This window comes from Ceratotherium simum, chromosome 30 (assembly GCF_057802395.1).
Source record: "Ceratotherium simum simum isolate JZ-2026a chromosome 30, ASM5780239v1, whole genome shotgun sequence".
Lineage (NCBI taxonomy): Eukaryota > Metazoa > Chordata > Mammalia > Perissodactyla > Rhinocerotidae > Ceratotherium > Ceratotherium simum.
In genome coordinates this window covers 14,753,777-14,771,735 of record NC_141929.1, presented here as the reverse complement: position 1 = coordinate 14,771,735, position 17,959 = coordinate 14,753,777, and the positions used below count along the sequence as shown (strand labels likewise).

At 46.0% G+C, this 17,959-nt stretch overlaps 1 protein-coding gene across 2 annotated transcripts in view; it reads left to right on the top strand.

Moving 5' to 3' along the window:
- HYDIN (HYDIN axonemal central pair apparatus protein) overlaps nt 1–17,959 on the top strand; it is a 323,416-nt gene that overhangs the window by 228,736 nt on the left and 76,721 nt on the right. For both annotated transcript variants that reach the window (XM_004431814.3, XM_087419963.1), the window contains exons 41-49: nt 1,136–1,273; nt 3,122–3,305; nt 6,862–7,003; nt 8,838–9,000; nt 10,773–11,393; nt 13,446–13,667; nt 15,543–15,751; nt 15,971–16,153; nt 17,017–17,136. In XM_004431814.3, the coding sequence (XP_004431871.2) occupies nt 1,136–1,273; nt 3,122–3,305; nt 6,862–7,003; nt 8,838–9,000; nt 10,773–11,393; nt 13,446–13,667; nt 15,543–15,751; nt 15,971–16,153; nt 17,017–17,136 (1,982 nt within the window). The remainder of the gene's footprint in view (nt 1–1,135; nt 1,274–3,121; nt 3,306–6,861; nt 7,004–8,837; nt 9,001–10,772; nt 11,394–13,445; nt 13,668–15,542; nt 15,752–15,970; nt 16,154–17,016; nt 17,137–17,959) is intronic.

Here is a 17,959-nt window from a genome sequence, read left to right as displayed (position 1 = left end):
GTGGTGTAGGTCCACCCCTGGGAACCGAACCCAGGCTGCTAAAGAGGAGCGCGCTGAACTTAACCACCAGGCCGTGGTGCCAGCCCCTCAGTCTTTCCTTTCTTAGTAAATAATTTCACCATTTTCTGACTTGCTCGGGTCACAACTCAAGGAGCCATTCTTGATGCTTCTTTCTCACACCATCCCAAATTCTATTGGCTCTACTTCAAAAATATATCCTGTATCAGCCACTTTTCCCCACTTCCACCAGGACCGTCCTCGTCCCTGCCACCATCATCTCCTGCCTTGACCACAGAGATAGCCTACTAACCAGCCTTCCTGCGTCCATTCCTGTCACCTCATGCAGCAGGTAGAGCGCTCTTTTAAAAATAAAAATCAGATCATTTTTCTGCCTGAAACATGCCAACAACTTCCCATAATGCTTGGAATAAAATCCTTGCGTGGCTTACAAACCCTGCAGGTTCTGGCCTGACTGTGTCTTTGACTTGAAGCCTGACTATCTTCCCCATCGCTCTCTCAGTTCCAGTCACACTGGGCTCCTGTGTGCTCCCCAAATACCCACAAGCACTCTTGTGTTGAAGGAGCTTGCTGTGCCCTCTCAGAAAGACTCTTCTCTCAGGATCTTGTCTTGTTCTTTCACATTGTCCAGGTATGGCCAGAGTCCAATCCTGTCATCGCGCTTTATTCCCTTGCCTGATTATTTTCCCCCTAGTACTCATCACCCTCTGAAATTATACGATTGATTTGTATATTCATGTGCTTCTTTTCTATCTCCCCCATTTGAATGTAAGGACCACACAGGCAGCAACATTGCTGGCCTTGTTTGTTACTGTAATCCTAGTACCAAAAGGGTCCCGGTGCATAATAGGTGCTCAACTAATATTCATTGAATGAATGAACAAACGTGTGCTGTTCAGTACATACACAAAGCACCTTCCACCGTGTTCCCCCTTAAAGCTTACAGCAATTTTGGGGGGAAGATAGGAATCTTCCATGTTACAATGCAATTTTACAGACGAGGAAATGAGGCCCAGAGAGGTTATATGATTTTCCCAAAGTCATATGGCTCATAAGTATAGGAGTTATTGGGACACCAAACTGGATTCTAACTCCTGGTCCTTCTCCCACTCAACAGATTTCCTCCAGCCCTCTCCCCTCAGGGCCCACGCAGCGCCGGCTCAGTGTCAGCGCCAGTATCGGAGGTGAGACGGGGCTCATGAGCTGTGTGCTCCCTGAGGAACTATTCATTCACATCCTGGCCGAGCGCATACAGGTGCGTCCACGCCCACCTGCACAGAGCTGCAGGGCTCATACACGAGCCCCGTGCTGTGAGCTGAGATTCTGAACTGTCGCCCACCCACAACAGCTCAGAACCCAGGGACCCTGCAGAGGAAAGATGTGTTTCTTCACCCAACAGTCATTTACTTCTCCTTTTGGCAGCTTATCAGTCCCTGACCCTGGCTCAGTCTGCTGGCTGTAGCCATTCACCTTCTTAAAGTGCCAATGAGCAGAATGTTACACATTAAAAGAGAAAAGAGGCACAGTACAGCCCTACAGTGGTGTGTTAAAAATTACAATGTAGAGCCATTAAAAGTTAGAATTGAGAGTTATGTTAATTGCTGTAACAATATATTTGGGTGGTGAACATGATGTAATCTATGCAGAAATAGAAGTACAATGATGTACACCTGAAACTTTTACAATGTCATAAACCAATGTTACTGCAATAAACAAAAAATTAAAAAAAAAAAAAAGTTAGAATTGAGAGTTATGTTAATTGCTGTAACAATATATTTGCAATATGTTATTAAGTGAAAATAGCAAATTATGAAATAGTATGTAACGCACAATTACATTTCTATAAAAATATTTATAAATGCATATCACACACAGTAAATACTCTTCAAGTACATGTTAACTGTGGTTATCTTTGGACAGCAGGATTATAGATTTTTAGCCTTCTTGATACATTTCTGCATTATTCTACAATGACATATTGCCTTTAAATTCAGAAACACAGTAACTCCGTTTGTTAAAAACAATTTTAAGTGTTATACCGTTAAAAGAAAACAAGATCAGCAGGATGGGGGAGGTTACCACTTGAGCCTGTTTGCTGCTTCTGTTTTCTAGGGAGCTAAATCGACCACCAGTTCCTGGAGTTGTGTGTTTCGTTTTTCAAACTGATCTACAGTATTAATTGCACAGTTAAATATAACAAAATTAGACTTGAGGTTCCCAGAAGAGGAGGAATGTCATCAGTGGAAATGGTTTACGTTAAAGGTTTATGTTAATGCTCCTGCATTAACGGTAACATCACTCTCAACTGATGTGAGCGAGGGGCTCTAATAAGTGTGCAGGTGTCTCATGCACCAGATTAAAGGCTGAGAGCACTGGTAAAGCCCAAAGTAAGCCAGTCGAGCTGTGCCACTCAAAGTGCTGGTCTTTGCTGAGATATGGAGCTTGCACGGCTTCCTTTGTCCACAAAGTCTTGCTACAAACAAAAAAATGGCAGCTGAACTATTTAGTGATGTAGTTGATTTACGTTCTGACACAAGATTCTTGTCTCATCAAAAACTGGTAGTAATCAGTTCCTGGCCAATGGTGGTCAGTCTACGCACTGCACTTTGAGCAACACTGCAGTAGAGCAGAGGCTGTTCTTCAATGGTTAGTATTATCAAAATCACCACCCTCCAAGGCAGTGATGCCACTCAGAAAAATGCAAACAGCCCATCTGCTACTGCTCCCTTGCTGCCTGTTATTCTGTGGCCGGCGACATCTTTCCTTTGCATCTTCTTTCCCTCCACCTCCTGCATCTCCCCAAACCCTCAGTTTAACATTTTGTTTTTCTTTATTTCCGTAGAGACGGAATAAATCCTTTATTATTCAAATATGTACCATAAAGATCTTTCATGACTGATAAAATCTTTATTCTTTTATTTTATAACAACACCTTGAATTTAGCAGTTGGAAGGGCAGTTTAATGGAATTTTCATCGGGGTCCGGTAGGTCTGCAGAGCCAAGTGCAGCATCAGTAACAGCACCAGCACCAGCAAGCAGCTTTCTCCACAGAGAAGGGAGGATCTATGGCCATGGTAACCGTCTTTGCTCTCTCTGGTTTCAGCTGAGCGACTGCTACCGAGGAGTAGTGTTTGACAGCCTCGAGACTCTCTTTGCTCGGAACGCGGCTACTGCTCTCCTCTGCCTGCTGAAGGCCATTGGCAACCGGGAGCACATCTATGTTCTCAACATGGCCCAGGATTATGTAGCCATGAAGGCCCAGGAGAAAGCCAAAAAGGAGCAAGAAGGCAAGGCCCCATACCCTCCTGGGCTGCCCTTCCCAAGCCCTTACAGGTCTTTCCTTTCAACAGAGCTTTAGCCTTTTTAAAATGCTTCCCTGCCATGACAATCCATTGGGTTTAAATGAAGCTATTACAGCTGCCGTCTCATTGGCGTCCCACCTCTGCCCTGGGCCGTGGCTGGGAGTTCTTATTTCTACTTCGCATATGAGGGAACTGAGACACAAGTGACCTGTTGAGGTTATAGAATGAAGATGAACCCAGCTCTTCTGACAACAGACACACTCCTCTTTCCCCCAATATCGCACGGCACCCTTCACCTTCTCTGTAATTACCACCAACCTGAGGGAAACATGTCATGGGTTCCATCCCAACTCGGGTGACCAATTAGCTTGTTGGTTTTGTTTAAGCCAGCTGTGTGTTTCCTGTAAAACTAGAGGTGCTGATAAACTTTACAAGACGACTTCTACATTTTAACCTACTGTGTACCATGCACCGCAGCAGACATTTTGTGCACTTTAAATGTCTTTAAATGACACTTTGGGTCACTTAATCCTCACAATAACCCTGTGAAGGTTGTTATCCCCATTGTACAGATGAGGAAAATGAGGCACAGAGATATCAAAAGTCTTGTGTAAGATCACATAGCAGATTAGTAAAGTCTGCATAACTCTAAAGCCTTTGCTTTTTCTGTCATTACAGCAGTAGCCTGGAAAAAATTTTCAGTGATTAAAAATAGATACACACACACAGAGTACTGTTAGCTCAAGTTCCCAATTAAGTCAGGCGCAGACCTAGCAAATCTTGGCCCCCAAGGGAGGAGATGACACTGTCTCTGGGAGGCAGCGTCCTGCTCTGGTCTCAGCTTTGCCTACATCACTTCCCTTCCTCACTGGCCTTCCCCCTCTCTTCTAGAACAATCTACACAAATCATAATGCTTTTCCATTTAAGGAAATATTTACAAACACTGGACTCTCTTAGTTGTTAAGCAGAACCCAACCGTTTCCTTATATTCTCATCCACAGAAAAATCAGGAAGAATGACAGGCATCCCCCAGCAGTATTTTGACCTCCAGCTTCCTGGTTTTCCAGAAAGCTCATTTCCCCATAATGACCAACTTGAAAGAAAATATCACTTTTCACTTTCTCAATTATCTTTGGATTGAAATTTCTCACAGCTGCATTATGGGCTCCTCTCCCCTAAATCATCTGCATTTGAAAAAGTTCTAAGGCAGCATAAAGTAACAATATTATCACATGAAAAAAAAATTTTTTTTTAATTTTCAGGAACATGTGGGCTTTATTTATTATAATGAATAATCCTTCAAAAATAAGACCTCCAGTAAAGGAATTGGCTAATACCTATTTCCTATTTCCTGACATACCCTACAAACTTCTACACACACACACGCACACGTGTGCACATACACACACACACACACTTCCAATGATTATAAATGTAGGATTTTGTCATAGACTTGTAAGGTACTGAGAAGGAGAAAGAAATATTGGCAGCCTAGAAAAGAAATAAGCAAATTTGGGGAGAGAGAGAGAATGGATAAAAAGTGCCGTATGTGGAGGCTTCTAACTACAGAAGCATCTTAGGACCCTCTGGTCCTTTCTGTCACTAGCATTGACCATTGAGGCCTCAATACTCACCAGGCTCTGCTCTAAGCACTTGCTATGGATTACTTCATTTAATGCACCCAACAACTCTATGAGATAATTGTACCTCTATCTCCATTTTGTAGATGAGGAAATCGAGGAAAGGAGGAATTAAGTAACTTGCCCAAATGTACATACCTAGTCAATAGTAGAACGAGGACTTGAACCCAGGCAGTCTGATGCCATAGCCCATGCTCTTAACGCCTTATAGCACCTCTAATGATCTGCCACCTCTGGGATTCATTCACAACAAACATTGAGTGCCTGCCTACTCTGTGTCTGACACCCTGCTGGTTACAGGACACAGAAGAATAGACAAACAAGGTCCTGCCTTGGGGGTGAGGGTGATGAATGGAGGGCTCATAGGACAGTGGAAGAACCCACAAATAGACCATTATAGTGCAGTTTGGTAAGTGCTTTAACAGAGGGAAGCGAGGGCGGAGGTGTACCCACAGCTAGAGGGAGTCAAAGGCAGCTTCTCACTGGGAAGGACCTTGACTTGGGCCTTGAAGGACAATGGGAGTTAGATGAGTGAAAATGGAGGAAGGAGGCAGTTTCGGGCAGAGGCTAGAGAACGTAGTGCTTGCAGGGCACTAAGGAGGTTCAAAGAGGGGAGAGTAAGATGAGAAGAAAGTGGGAGAGAGGGGTGAAGCTGGGTGTGTAGATAGAAGCCCTAATGGTTGAGGGTTTTAGCTGGAGATGATTGTATGTCTTTTGGGAGAGAGGAGAGACTCCCCCATGCACTAACCCAGCAGCTCATTTATCTGCCAGCGTTTCTCCAATTGCATGCAGAGCTTCTGATTCAACTGGCCTAGGCCTGGGCACCAGGCATCAGTATAAAATCTAATTTTTATTGAACATTTATGAATGTGCCAGGCACTGGGCCAGGTGCTTTACATAATTGCTTATTTGATGCCCACAACAACCTTATGAAGGAGTAATTATCATTCTTATCTGTCATTATCCCTTAGTAAGTGTCAGAGAAAGAACTCAGGTGCAGATCTCTGAGCTCAAAGCTCAAACCTACAAGAATGTAAGGTGAGAATGTTGTGCAGTGAAGTGTGAAGAAGCCAAGTGTCTTTATGCTGAGTGAGAACCACACTTCTGGACCTGGAATGTGTGGGTGTGGAAGACAGTTCCCCTTGGTCTGCAAGTGGTTCTGTCACCCTGAGCACCTTGGTGGCATGTGCTCGTAATGGATAAAGTCAATGGGTGGTATATTAGTTTCCTGTCACTGCTGTAACAAATTATCACACACTTGGTGACTTAAAACAACACAGTCTTACGATTCAGGAGGTCAGAAGTCCTAAAATCGAGGTTTCAGCAGGGCTATCTTCCTTTGGAGGCAATGGGGAAGAATCATTTTCCTTGCCTCTTCCGGCTTCTAGAGGTTGCCTGCATTCCTTGGCTCATGGCGCCGTCCTTGCAGCCCTCTGACCTCTGCTTCCATTGTCACATCTCCTTCTCTCCCTCTGCTTTGTCGTCACATCACCTTCTCTGACTCTGATCCTCCTGCCTCCCTCTTATAAGGACCTTTGTGATTATATTAGGCCCACTCAGAGAATCCAGGATAATCTCCCCAACTCAAGGTCGTTAACTTAATCTCCTCTGCAAAATCTTTTCTGCCAGGTAAGGTAAAATATTCACAAATTCTGAGGGTAAGGACACGGACATCTTTGGGGGCCACTATTCAGCCTATCACAGATGGAGACCAATTTTGGAACTGTGTGAATGCAGGAAATCCCACCAGAGATTACGAATGCCAGCTGCTGTACCAGTCACCTGTCACTGTCGCAGACCCTCCGCAGCCTGTTTAGGCTGAGAGCTAAGCCACTGGGAGACCCCGCAGCCAAAGCTAGTGTGACTTTTCCTCACCTCCTTGTCTCTCTTCCCCTGACAGAGCACAAATTCAGGGAAGCACTTGAGAAAGAGAAGGAGCGTCTCCAAAATATGGATGAGGAAGAATATGATGCCTTGACAGAGGAGGAGAAAATCGTGTTTAATCGAGAGGTTCAGCGGGCCCTCCTAGAGAGGAAGAAGAGGTCAGAACCAAGGGCTGGCCAGACTGGAAGTGGTTCCTCCAAGAGCAGCTTCAGCTGGGCATGTGGCCCATCCTGGAGACTGGGGTCATCCTCCAGGGGGATAGCAATGGCCACGGGAGACCCAGGAGGATGACCTGCTGAGAGTAGGAAAACATATCTTGCCCATCCAGGGTGCTGGTTGCTGCAGCCCTTCAGAGTTTCTCCCATTCTCCTCTCCGTCCTTCTCTCTGCGTGTATTTGGGGCTAGGGGGAAGATTATGGAATGTAATGGAGGAAGGGGCTTCTGGCCCCTGTGCTGTCCTGGGGCTCCCACTGGCTCCCCCTGACAGCTACCCCCTAGGTGTGGCTTGTCAACCTCTGTACTCAGGTGTTCACTGCTGGTGGCCAGGGGGCTGCTCTCTTGACATGGGCATGAACTCATACCTCAGCCATTTCTCCTCCTGCCCTGACTACTGACTTGGCCTTTGGTAGTGCTGCCCATTCCCTGTGGCCTGGCTGCCTCTCCTACTTGATCCTCAGCCTGAGCAGTTCACCAGAGACCCTGGCAGGCTCCTAAGCTAGCACTCTGAGCCACCTTCTGTGCCCCTCACTGAAGGCCACATGGGAACAACTGGATCCCCTCCACACCACCTGGGACCCAGGAGACTCGGAGCCAATATCTCAGGCTATCTCAGATACAGGTGGGCAGTGGGACATATGTCCTTTCTGCCCTCAGATCTTCAACTGTGCCCGCGGAGGGGGGTTTTATTGCCTGCCCCTCCTTAGGATTCCAAACATAGGAGGGGGCAGAGCCAAGATACTTGCCTACAATTTAACCCCCTTCTCTCCTCTCCCTCCACCTCCAGACTTGTCCCACTTACCCCAAAAGAGCTTTCTTGCCCTCTCTTCCCCTGCAGTATGCCCTCATCTCTTCTCCTGCATGGTCCATTGTAAAAATGCCCAGTCCTCCAGAGGTATGAAAAGTCGAGCTTTGGGATTCCAGAGGAATCTCTTTTCTTTCTCATCCAGGCCACTGCTTCCAGGCATTTATCTCATGGTGGACTTAGAAAATGCAGATCCGATCCTCAAAGCTCAGCAATGACTTATTTGTGTCACATACAACACGCACACACAAAGTAATGAAGTAATGATGGGTCGGCTTCAGTGGGTGGAAAGCCACAGCAACCAGGAACAACGAGGGATTCTTGGAGATGAAAATAGATGGGTTTTATATTTTCAGAAATGCTATGCCCTCCACACTTGTTTGTACTTGGTGCCCGGCCTTGGTGCCCTCTCTGCCGTTAGCAACAGGGCAGGCATGGCTGAATCCGTAGCAGGAAGGGAAAGAGAGAGAGGAGAGGAGAGGAATGTGGCTTTCAGATTCGGCGCCATGGCTCCAAGCTAGCCGTGGTAGGGGCTGCTATTAGAAACACCACTTCTTGTCGTCTGAACATCAAACGTGACAGCGTAGGAAGCTGGGCCTCATCTGTACTAAAATCAGAACAATCTTTGAAAGTTGCTTTTAAAAAGTGCTAACATCAGGCTTGTTTTCAGGCCTTGCCTTGCTCTCCTTTGAAAACAGATTGGAATAGAAATACAGATTAATTGAGACTTCTTCTTATTTGAGTTTCAATTAATCAGTTTTGCTGAATGACCATTCAAAGACAGATGTGAGCCGTCCTTTCCTGCTTTCTTCCCTTCCTCCTTCCTTCCTGCTTACCCAGCTCTCTTTTGTTCTTCTTTTTTACGCCCAAGAAAGCTCTGCCCCCGTCCCCACACCGGGCAATCCCAGGCAGAGGAGGGGCTCGGGCAGGAGGGCCTCTGAACTCTGTTTTCTCTGCCTGGTTTGATGAAGGGAGCTGGAGAGACTGGCGAAAGAGATGCACGAAAAGAAGCTACAGCAGGAGCTTGAGCGGCAAAAGGAAGAAGATGAGCTAAAACGGAAGATCAAAAAGCCGAAGCAAGGAGCAGTAAAGGAGGAACCGCCCGTGAAGAAATCCCAAGCAGCAAACCGGCAGGTAGCAACCCTCACCTGCTCCTGACCCTGAGGCAGAAGCAGAGGGCTCAGCCATCGCAACCAGCCAACCGATTGGCACATTTCCCCTCCAGAAAAGTGACCTCATGCTGTTTGGATGTTGTGGTGGCGCAGAAGGCAGGAGGAAAGGGACCAGCATTTGTTGAACGCTGATGTGTGTGAAGTGCTGTGTGTGTGCTTTATGTAGTTCTGTCATTTGGGCATCCCACCCACCCTGAGAGGTTCAGAGACACGAACCCTGTCTGAGGTTAAGAGAGATGAAGTCACAGTTCTAGGACCTCACCCCGTTATGTCTGACCACAGTCCTTGCTCTTCCCACTGTCCCCAGCAGTCCCCTGGATGGAACTACATAGGCTAGTATTAAAGATTTGCCTCCAGTAAGCCACAAAGTCGTGAAGCACCTGCCTTCAACCAAGAGCATATCCTTGATAACAGTCAAGGAAGATGCTCTGGCATCCGCTTGTCCTTGCAGACAAGTACCAACAGTCTATCAGCCTGCCAAGCTTAGCAGTCACGTCTCTGCCCCCTGTGACATGGGAAAGGCAGATGGGCAGAGCAACGTCCAGGTGGCGATCGTGGCTGAGGGGTGTAGCTGGCTGGTGTGCACAGCACCTCTTTCAGCACCGTGAGGTCTGAGAGCGAAACCACAGCCAGACTCCAGCCAAGGCGCAGACTGGTCCCAGTAGGTGAGTGTGAGACAGTGACCACATCTGGGTAGACAGAGGGCAGAGCAATCAGTGTCCAGGGGTCCCAATGGACTACGACTCAGCCATAAAAAAAGAAAATATCGTCCCATTCACAATAACGTGGATGGACCTTGAGGGTATTATGTTAAGCGAGATAAGGCAGACAGAGAAAGATAAACACCGCATGATTTCACTCTTATGTGGAAGATAAATTAACACACGGACAGAGAGAACAGTTTGGTGGTTACCAGGGGGAAGGGGGTTGGGGATGGGCACAAGGGGAGAAGGGGCACATTTATGTGGTGACTGACAAATAATGTCAACTGAAATTTCACAATGTTATGAACTGTTATGAACTATTATGACAATAAAAAAAAAGGGCAGTGAGAAAAAGAATAAAGTTGGTTTCTCTGTGCCAGGTTCATTAAATAAACACATATTTTTTAAAAGCCTGAGGCACAGCCAGACTCTAAACTCCCGTTTGTTCCCAACGATACCCACTATATACATAATCTGTGTAATTCTAATAACTTGATAGTAAGACCCTTTACTCTGTGGCAGACACTGTTATAAGCTTTTTACATGTATTCACACATTTAATCTTCACTCGCCCTCTGGGGCAGTTATTAATATTACCATCCCGATTATACAGATGGGGCAGAGATGTGAAACACTGGCCCAGGGTCACAGAGCTGGCAAGTGGTGCAGCCGAGATTGGACCACTCCACTCTGCTGCCTCTCCCGAGGCACCTGAAGGCAGGTGCAGAAGGATCATTTTTGGTGATCTTTTTCTGTTGATCCTTCAGAACAGCAACCCTCAGCCGGGAGTGCACATCAAAGTCACTATGCACGTTTTTCAAAATGCACAGTGCCAGCTCTCCAACAGGGAAGGACTACAGACCCGATATTTTGGTAAAAGCTCCCAAAGCGATTCTTAGGCACCACCCTAGTGTGTATAAGAGGTGCCTGGAATCCTGTGAAACAAAACTTCCTCTTACTCTTCCTTATGTGATTTGCTCTCCCTTAAAGAACTGTTTTAAGCACATTTTGTGTGTTTTTTGCCTTCTAGAATCTTACCTTTTCTAAACTAGAGGTCAAGACGGATGCAATAGAAAGGAAGGTGTCTGTTAGGGAGCAGGCCATGACTGAGAAGGAAGAACTAAGCAGGAAGAGAAAGAACCAACTGGCCGAAAGCACACTGGGGTTTCCTCTCGTCCAGGAACAAGAGGACAGCGAAGGGGACCTCCTAAAGGATACTGACAAGCATTTGGCCCACAAGTTTAAGATCTATGAGTTGACTTTGAAGGACATCCAGAACATCCTGGCCTACTGGGACCGGAAGCAAGGAGTTCTGCTGCCTCACCCCGGAGCCGAGGACACGCCCCACGAGCCGGACGACCAGCGCCAGGCGCCATCGGGCGGTCGCAGAGGCCGCAAGGACCGGGAGAGGGAGCGCGCAGAGAAGGAGCGCGCGGAGAAGGAGCGCCTGGAGCGGGAGAAGGCCGAGAGGGAGCGTCTGGAGAAGCTCCGGGCACTGGAGGAGAGCGATGGAGGAGGGGGAGAAGGGGAGGAGGACCACGAAGGGAAGAAGGACCTGGGTGTGCCATTGATAAACATCCAGACGCCTGACTTTGAAGGGTCCAGCTGGAAGCAGGCCCTGGAGAGTGACAGCCTCCCCAAGGGGGATCAGGTACAGACTCTTCTCCTGGATGGAGATGTAACAATCAAGTGGCGGCTAGTGTGCTAATTGTCACAAAAACGTTTCTTTCTATATCTCCTTAATTCCATTAATTTTTTAATTTTTGATGCTCTCTTGGATATAAGACATAATAGCTGAAAGAAACCTTTTCTACTCAGTGAAAATCCATAGAAAGTTCCACAGATCTAAATGATTTCATCTAACCACATAAAAACCCACCTATACAGTTGGTTTTTAATATTGCCAGTACTTGTGCTACCGGCTGGCGACGCAGGTGTACTCTGGGGTGAAGCAGGAGGCTCAACTACTCTAAAATCTTTTTCCCACAAGCTTCCCACACTGACGGAAATTATACTATTAGATAGCTATTTGTTCCTAGAAACAAAAGTGTTGCATATCCAAAAGCCACTTTGGGCAGTGGTTTGGAGGGGATGGTTATTATAGCCTTTTGTCCAGGGACAAACTTTTTCTGTCAAAGACCAGACAGCAAATATTTCAGGTGAGGGGTCACACAGTCTCTGTCGCAACCAGTAAAAATATGTAAATGAATGGGCATGACTACTGTTTCCATACATATAAAAACAAGTAGCAAGGGGGCAGGGGTGGTGGTGTCAGTTTTGACTGGCTGACCTCTGGTTTAGTTTATCAGAAACTCAATGCAACCATAAAAAGTAGAGAACAGGGCCTGAGAGTGATATATGGCAGGTGAGGGTTGAGGAGGGTGAGGGTAATTCCTCAGGAGGTGAGTTTGATGTGGTGTGGGCTCATGGTGAGAGTCTTGCCACAGCCATCCAGGGCAGGCCAAAGGGGCAGAGGACAGTTGGAGGACACACAACACGAACTCCACGCCTTTCACAAGTCTGCCTCAGGTCAGCTTAGGTAAGGAATCATTGTCCTTTTTTTTTCCCTAGAAATATGTTTTTTGAAAAAGAACATCTTCTCATCTTGTTTTATACTCTTGTATTATAGCCAAGATTGTCCTCTTGCCTTGGTTTGTACTCTGCACATTCCAAGCCGTAGGTTAGACTGTTGCTTAAAGAACTCTCTGGCTCTATTAGTTTAATAATTGGTATAAATTACTCCTCCCTTTCCTCACAGACATCCTACATCCTGGGAGTTAACTCTAGCTGCACATTAGTCAGAAAATAACTAGCAGCCTGACCCACAGGATTAGAAACACAGGATTACGTGGAAATGGTTACCTGCTAGGCCTAATAGCCCCTTTGGTCCATGAATGGGCACTCAGGTGGGCTATAACATTTACCATTGCGAAGACAGCAATTAATCTAGAGGTAGCATCCTTATTCTGAGGGTTTTCCATGCCGAGAAGGAAGTTGCTACTAAATTTTCAGGCCATCTGCTCTGGAGAAATCTCATTCACTGTGTAAAAGAGCAGAATGGGAGAATGCTATAGGAGTAAATTGTTTCTCTCTAAGTTTCTTTTTGACTTCTCTCTTCATTCCCATCCTTTACCCCGTTCCCAGAACCTCTGCTTTCTTTCCTCTGCTGAATTTGACGTGCTCCAATCTTAACTTTCTTTCAACTTTGGAAGGAAAGAACATTTAAAGATAAAAGAAAAATTAACATGGAATCTGGAAGTAGATGGAACAACTCTATAGTATAGATATCAGAACCTTAAGAGCGGGTCTCTTTAAGTTAAACAGAGGTTTTTTGAGTGCCTATATGTGGTAGGCCACGTGCTTATCGGCCTGGTTCCTGTCCTAATGGAGCGTACAGTCCACTTGTGGAGACACAATTAAACAGTCACAATAAAGGGACAGGGCTATGATAAGAGAGGCACAGGGAGCACAAAGCCCACAGCAAGAGCCCCAGCCTGGTCTGGGGCCGTGGGATCTGGAAGGACCTACAGAGCTGTGTCAGGCCCGTCACGCCCCTTCCCTGACACATGCCCATTGCAGTGGCATCTCCCAAGGATGTTGAGGGAAAGGCGGGAGGGTCTGAACCATCCTGTGCTCACTCAGGGAGGCAGTTAGGGGTAGCCCATCCTCTGCAGAGGAAACTAACCATGGTCTTTTTCTTTAGATCCTAGACATGCTGGGCCTGGGTGCCTCTGGACCACCCATCCCACCTCCCGCCTTATTCTCAATCATCTCCTACCCTGTGAAGCGACAGCCTTTGGCCACGACAGAAATCCAGAAGCAATTTTTGTTTATAATTCCGCCATCCGAGGAGCTCCTCCTGCTGGAGGAGAAAAGAGAAACGGAAGCAGAAGCAGAGCTTTTCACCGCCATGGGCTCTGTGAAGGTAAAGAGCCAGCAGCTGTCTTCCTGACCTTGGCAGGACTTCAGATGGGCGGAGAGGGCAGGTCGCCCTCCACGTGGCCAAAAACTGGGTATGGTGTTGGGAGCCATGCTCACTGAGGTGTTTTCCCTCAACACATCAGGGACCCTTCCTAGAGACCCCGAGTGAGCCTCTTCAAGCTGACTTCCCCGGGTCTGGCTTTTCCTAGGGAGACTGAAAATGACTGAGTCTCATCTCCCAGCCTTTCCAGTCCCCATGGATGGTTCAGGGAACTTGTTGCATTACTTTAACAGAAGCTCATCTGCAAGAAAAAAATAAGCAAAACTGGTTCTTTAAAAAGATATTCAAATGTATTGTGAAGCTAAGATAATTCACACAGTGCATAAGAATATAAGAATCAACAGACACAAGTTAAGGGAACATACACCACTATAGAAGGGACAGATTATTAAAGAAGTTATGATGGGAAGGTTGGATATTTTGGATAAAGTTACTTTGTATCTCCTCACCTGACACCATACAATAAAATTAATTTCAGCTGGATTAAAAATATAAGTAATCAAAATGAAATCCTGTAAAAGTAGAAGAAAATATATACATAGTTAATAGAATAAATCACAAAGGAAAATAGATTTGACCAATAATATGCAGAAGGTATGTGTATTAAAAACTATAAAGGAGCTTTTTATTCCCAGAGGAATATGGTGGCCCAACTGAATCTCTCCACACAGCCTCCTACAAGCCATGCATATCAGTAAAGAATAAATAAAATCAGCAGCAAATAAGATCACCTGTAGGCCTTGCTACAGCACAATTTGGTGACAGAGTCTACCCCAAACTTCAACTTAGAAGTAAGTAGAAAATCATCATCTGAGATTAGTAGCATCGGTGGGCAGGCCTTACTCAAGCAGAGTCCAAATAAAAAAGATAAAGAAGAAAAAACTGCCACTGACAGAGGTGACTATTACCCCAATCTCTTATTCTGAAAATTGGCCATTAAAAGGAAAGAGTTAAACATTCTTTAACTTATCATTTTAGGAGGAACTCTAGTTCATCCCCAAATGACAAAGGAAAGCTTTTCATTCTAGAAGAATGGCAGCTCAAATTTTAGAAAGAATGGTAGAATTAGAAAAGCACTATTCTTTTATCTTCAGTGAAATAATTAATTAAGGAGTGCCAATGGGTACAAAAAGCAAAAGTTTGTTGGGGAACAAGACACTCACTCTGAGCCAGAGCATCATCCCACAGGTGACTGGCCAGCTGCACAGGGAGAAGTCCGCTTTATCGTGACCACATCTGGCGGGCACCACCCTAGCCACATGAACACACTTTGCATCTACAGTCGTGGATCGATCTGACATTATTTGTCCCCCATTGTGATGGAGTGTAATGAACACAGCATCCCCATGAATCTAATCAAGCTTTTAAGCCTAATTTTCAGTTTTCAGGAAATACAGGGAATAAAGAAATAAGTTAAATAGCACTGTGAGAATAGTCAGAAAATTTCAGATTATAGAATATTCTGTAAGAACATGGATCTGGTCTCTCCAAAAAGTTAATGTGATTGGGAGGGGGTGAGGAGTCTAAATTGAAAGATACTAAAGAACACAACAAAATGCAATATAGGAACACACTCCCTGCCAGCTTCAAGCTTTCTCAGGATTTTGGCCTCCTTCTCAGGCAATGGGGTGCCAAGAAAAGCACTAGACTTCTCACCAACACATGAGGCTGGGCCCTACTCTGCTCCAGGCAGTCGCCAGCATCCTGAACCCGCAGCACCGTCACCCTAGACTGCAGACGTGTTGTAGGCATCTATGTCTTCTGTTTGCGTAAGATGTAAAATGAGTACTTAAGACCTCGTGCTTATTTATAATTAAGGCCCAGGAGGAGCAGACCACCTCATCTAAAGCGAGCAGACAGAAAGTGAAAGAAAAAACAGATCAGGCCCGGGAGACTCAGAAGGACAAACGTCTCATGGCCTTCAACAGGAAGGGTCTTTCTGGGGGAACTTCTGGAACCATTGCCCCCCTGTCAGACATAGACCAGAACAACCTCTATGGACAGCACTCCCAGGAGAAATTCATCAGGTGGGCCTCCAAATAACCCAGGGAGGGGAAGGCTGAAGCCCCAAATCGAGGATGTGGCTGTCACAGCACCAGATGGGAACAGGGCTCTCCTGCCTGTGGGGCCCTGTGGATCACCATGCCTAACCCCAGAAAGACAGGACTTCTCCCAGGCAACAATCCTGTCTTCTCTTGGCTCGAAGGAAGCATTCTCACTTTAAATGCCTGTGTGGTCATTTGCAGGCTAAATCATTTCCGGTGGGTCGTGCCAGCCAACGGTGAGGTTACATTGAGAGTGCACTTCTCTTCTGATGACCTCGGGAACTTTGAGCAAGTCTTTAACTTTGAGATCCTTGGAACTTGCTCCCCTTACTACCTCAAATGCCAAGGCATCTGTACTTACCCATACATTTGCCAAGACCCAAAGTAAGTGTATTTTCCTTTAAAAGAACAAGTTGACAGATACATGTTAGTTTTCTCCCATGGTATGTTGAACAAGGTGAATCTTAATACTAATGTGGACTGGGACAGCATTCTAGACCTCTTGCTGTATTGGCTTCCATGTCTTTGACATTGACTAAGCCAGGAATGACATGAGACTGATTAAGAAAATGTTAATAGGGATGAAGAGGGGGGAAAAGTCTTCCTCTGGCAAGTTAGTTTGCTTATTTAACTATTAAGCAAATTTAAACTGATTTTATATTTCCTGTAGGATTTTTTATCCCATAATTTCAATATACGTATGAATTTCCATGGGCAGGTGTTTTTCTGAGCTACCAAACACCACTCTGTCCCTTATGCACCACATAAAAGCACCTGGATGAGCAAGCTAGTGAGGCAACTCCCCTAGGGAAAGGGGCCTTTTATAGCTGTCCACCAAGGGGAGCTTTTTTGCAACTCTCACCAAGGGGCCACATTGGACAAAGAACTCAAAAGCTAGCTAATATCCACCAGAACTAGTTTTCCATGGGGATTCTCAGGAAGTTTTCTAGCTGGGTACACTGGAACAGGAAATCCAACTCAGCTCTGTCATCAGCCCCTCATTATGAAAGACACCACTGGGAATCTTTTTTCTTAAGTTCAAATTGTACTATCTTCACTCAGGGTTGGGGAGAAGGAAGGAACGGGAAGAAAGGCTCAACTGAAGTCCTCAAATTAAGAGTCCTTCTGTCTCCAGACACCTGGACCCTTTGCTGAACAGAGAGCATTGGGTTCATGTAAACATCAAGTGGCGGTGTTGAATTTCCATTCAGATAGCCTCTCCTCTTCCCTTCCTCCCCTGTGTTCAGAGTGGTATTCCCTCAGTGGAAGATGGACATGAAGACAAATAAGGCCATCTTCAAGAAGTATATTATGAGCATGGACAGGTTTTACTTCGGGCCACTGCTTTGTGGAAAATCAAGAGATAGGTAAGTGTTCCATTATTTCAAAGCAGATTTCAGACTACTGAGTTGGACTCATGAATAGTACAAGCAGGTTCCTGTGTAGACGTAGCAGTTAGCCCTGAACCACAAATCAGGAGAACTGGGTTCTTGTGCCCTAAGTTTCTGCTAAGCACCCAGATGAATGGGGGTGCCATTTTCCCAGATGGGAAAGCCTGGAAGAGGACCAGGTTTTGGTGGGGAAGGGTAGGACCAAGAGATCACTTTGGGATGTGTTGAGTTTGAAATCCTTGGGAGATATAGCTAGTAGCCACATCAAGCATGGAATAGTCTCTATGGTTTTGGTTCTCAGAGGAGAGTCTGTCTTCAAGACAACAAAAGCCATGGGCATGGGCTGGCCCCATGGCTTAGCAGTTAAGTGCGCGCGCTCTGCTGCTGGTGGCCCGGGTTCAGATCCCGGGCGTGCACCGACGCACCGCTTCTCCGGCCATGCTGAGGCCGCATCCCACATACAGCAAATAGAAGGATGTGCATCTATGACATACAACTATCTACTGGGCTTTCAGTTGGGGCTGTCAGTGGGGCTTTGGGGGAAGAAAATAAATAAATAAAAAATTTTAAAAAAAGAAAAAAAAGCCATGGGCATGGATGAGATCATCTTGGAAGAGAGTACACACTTAGGAGAGAAGGACCACGGATGGAGCCTCAAAGAACTCCATTCACAAGAGGAGAAGCCAGCAAAGGAGATGAGAAAGAGAGCCAGAGCTATTGGTAGAAACCACGAAAGGGTGGTGTCATGGAGCCATGAGAAGAAGGTGTGGTCAGCTACGTTGAATGCCGCAAAGAAGGC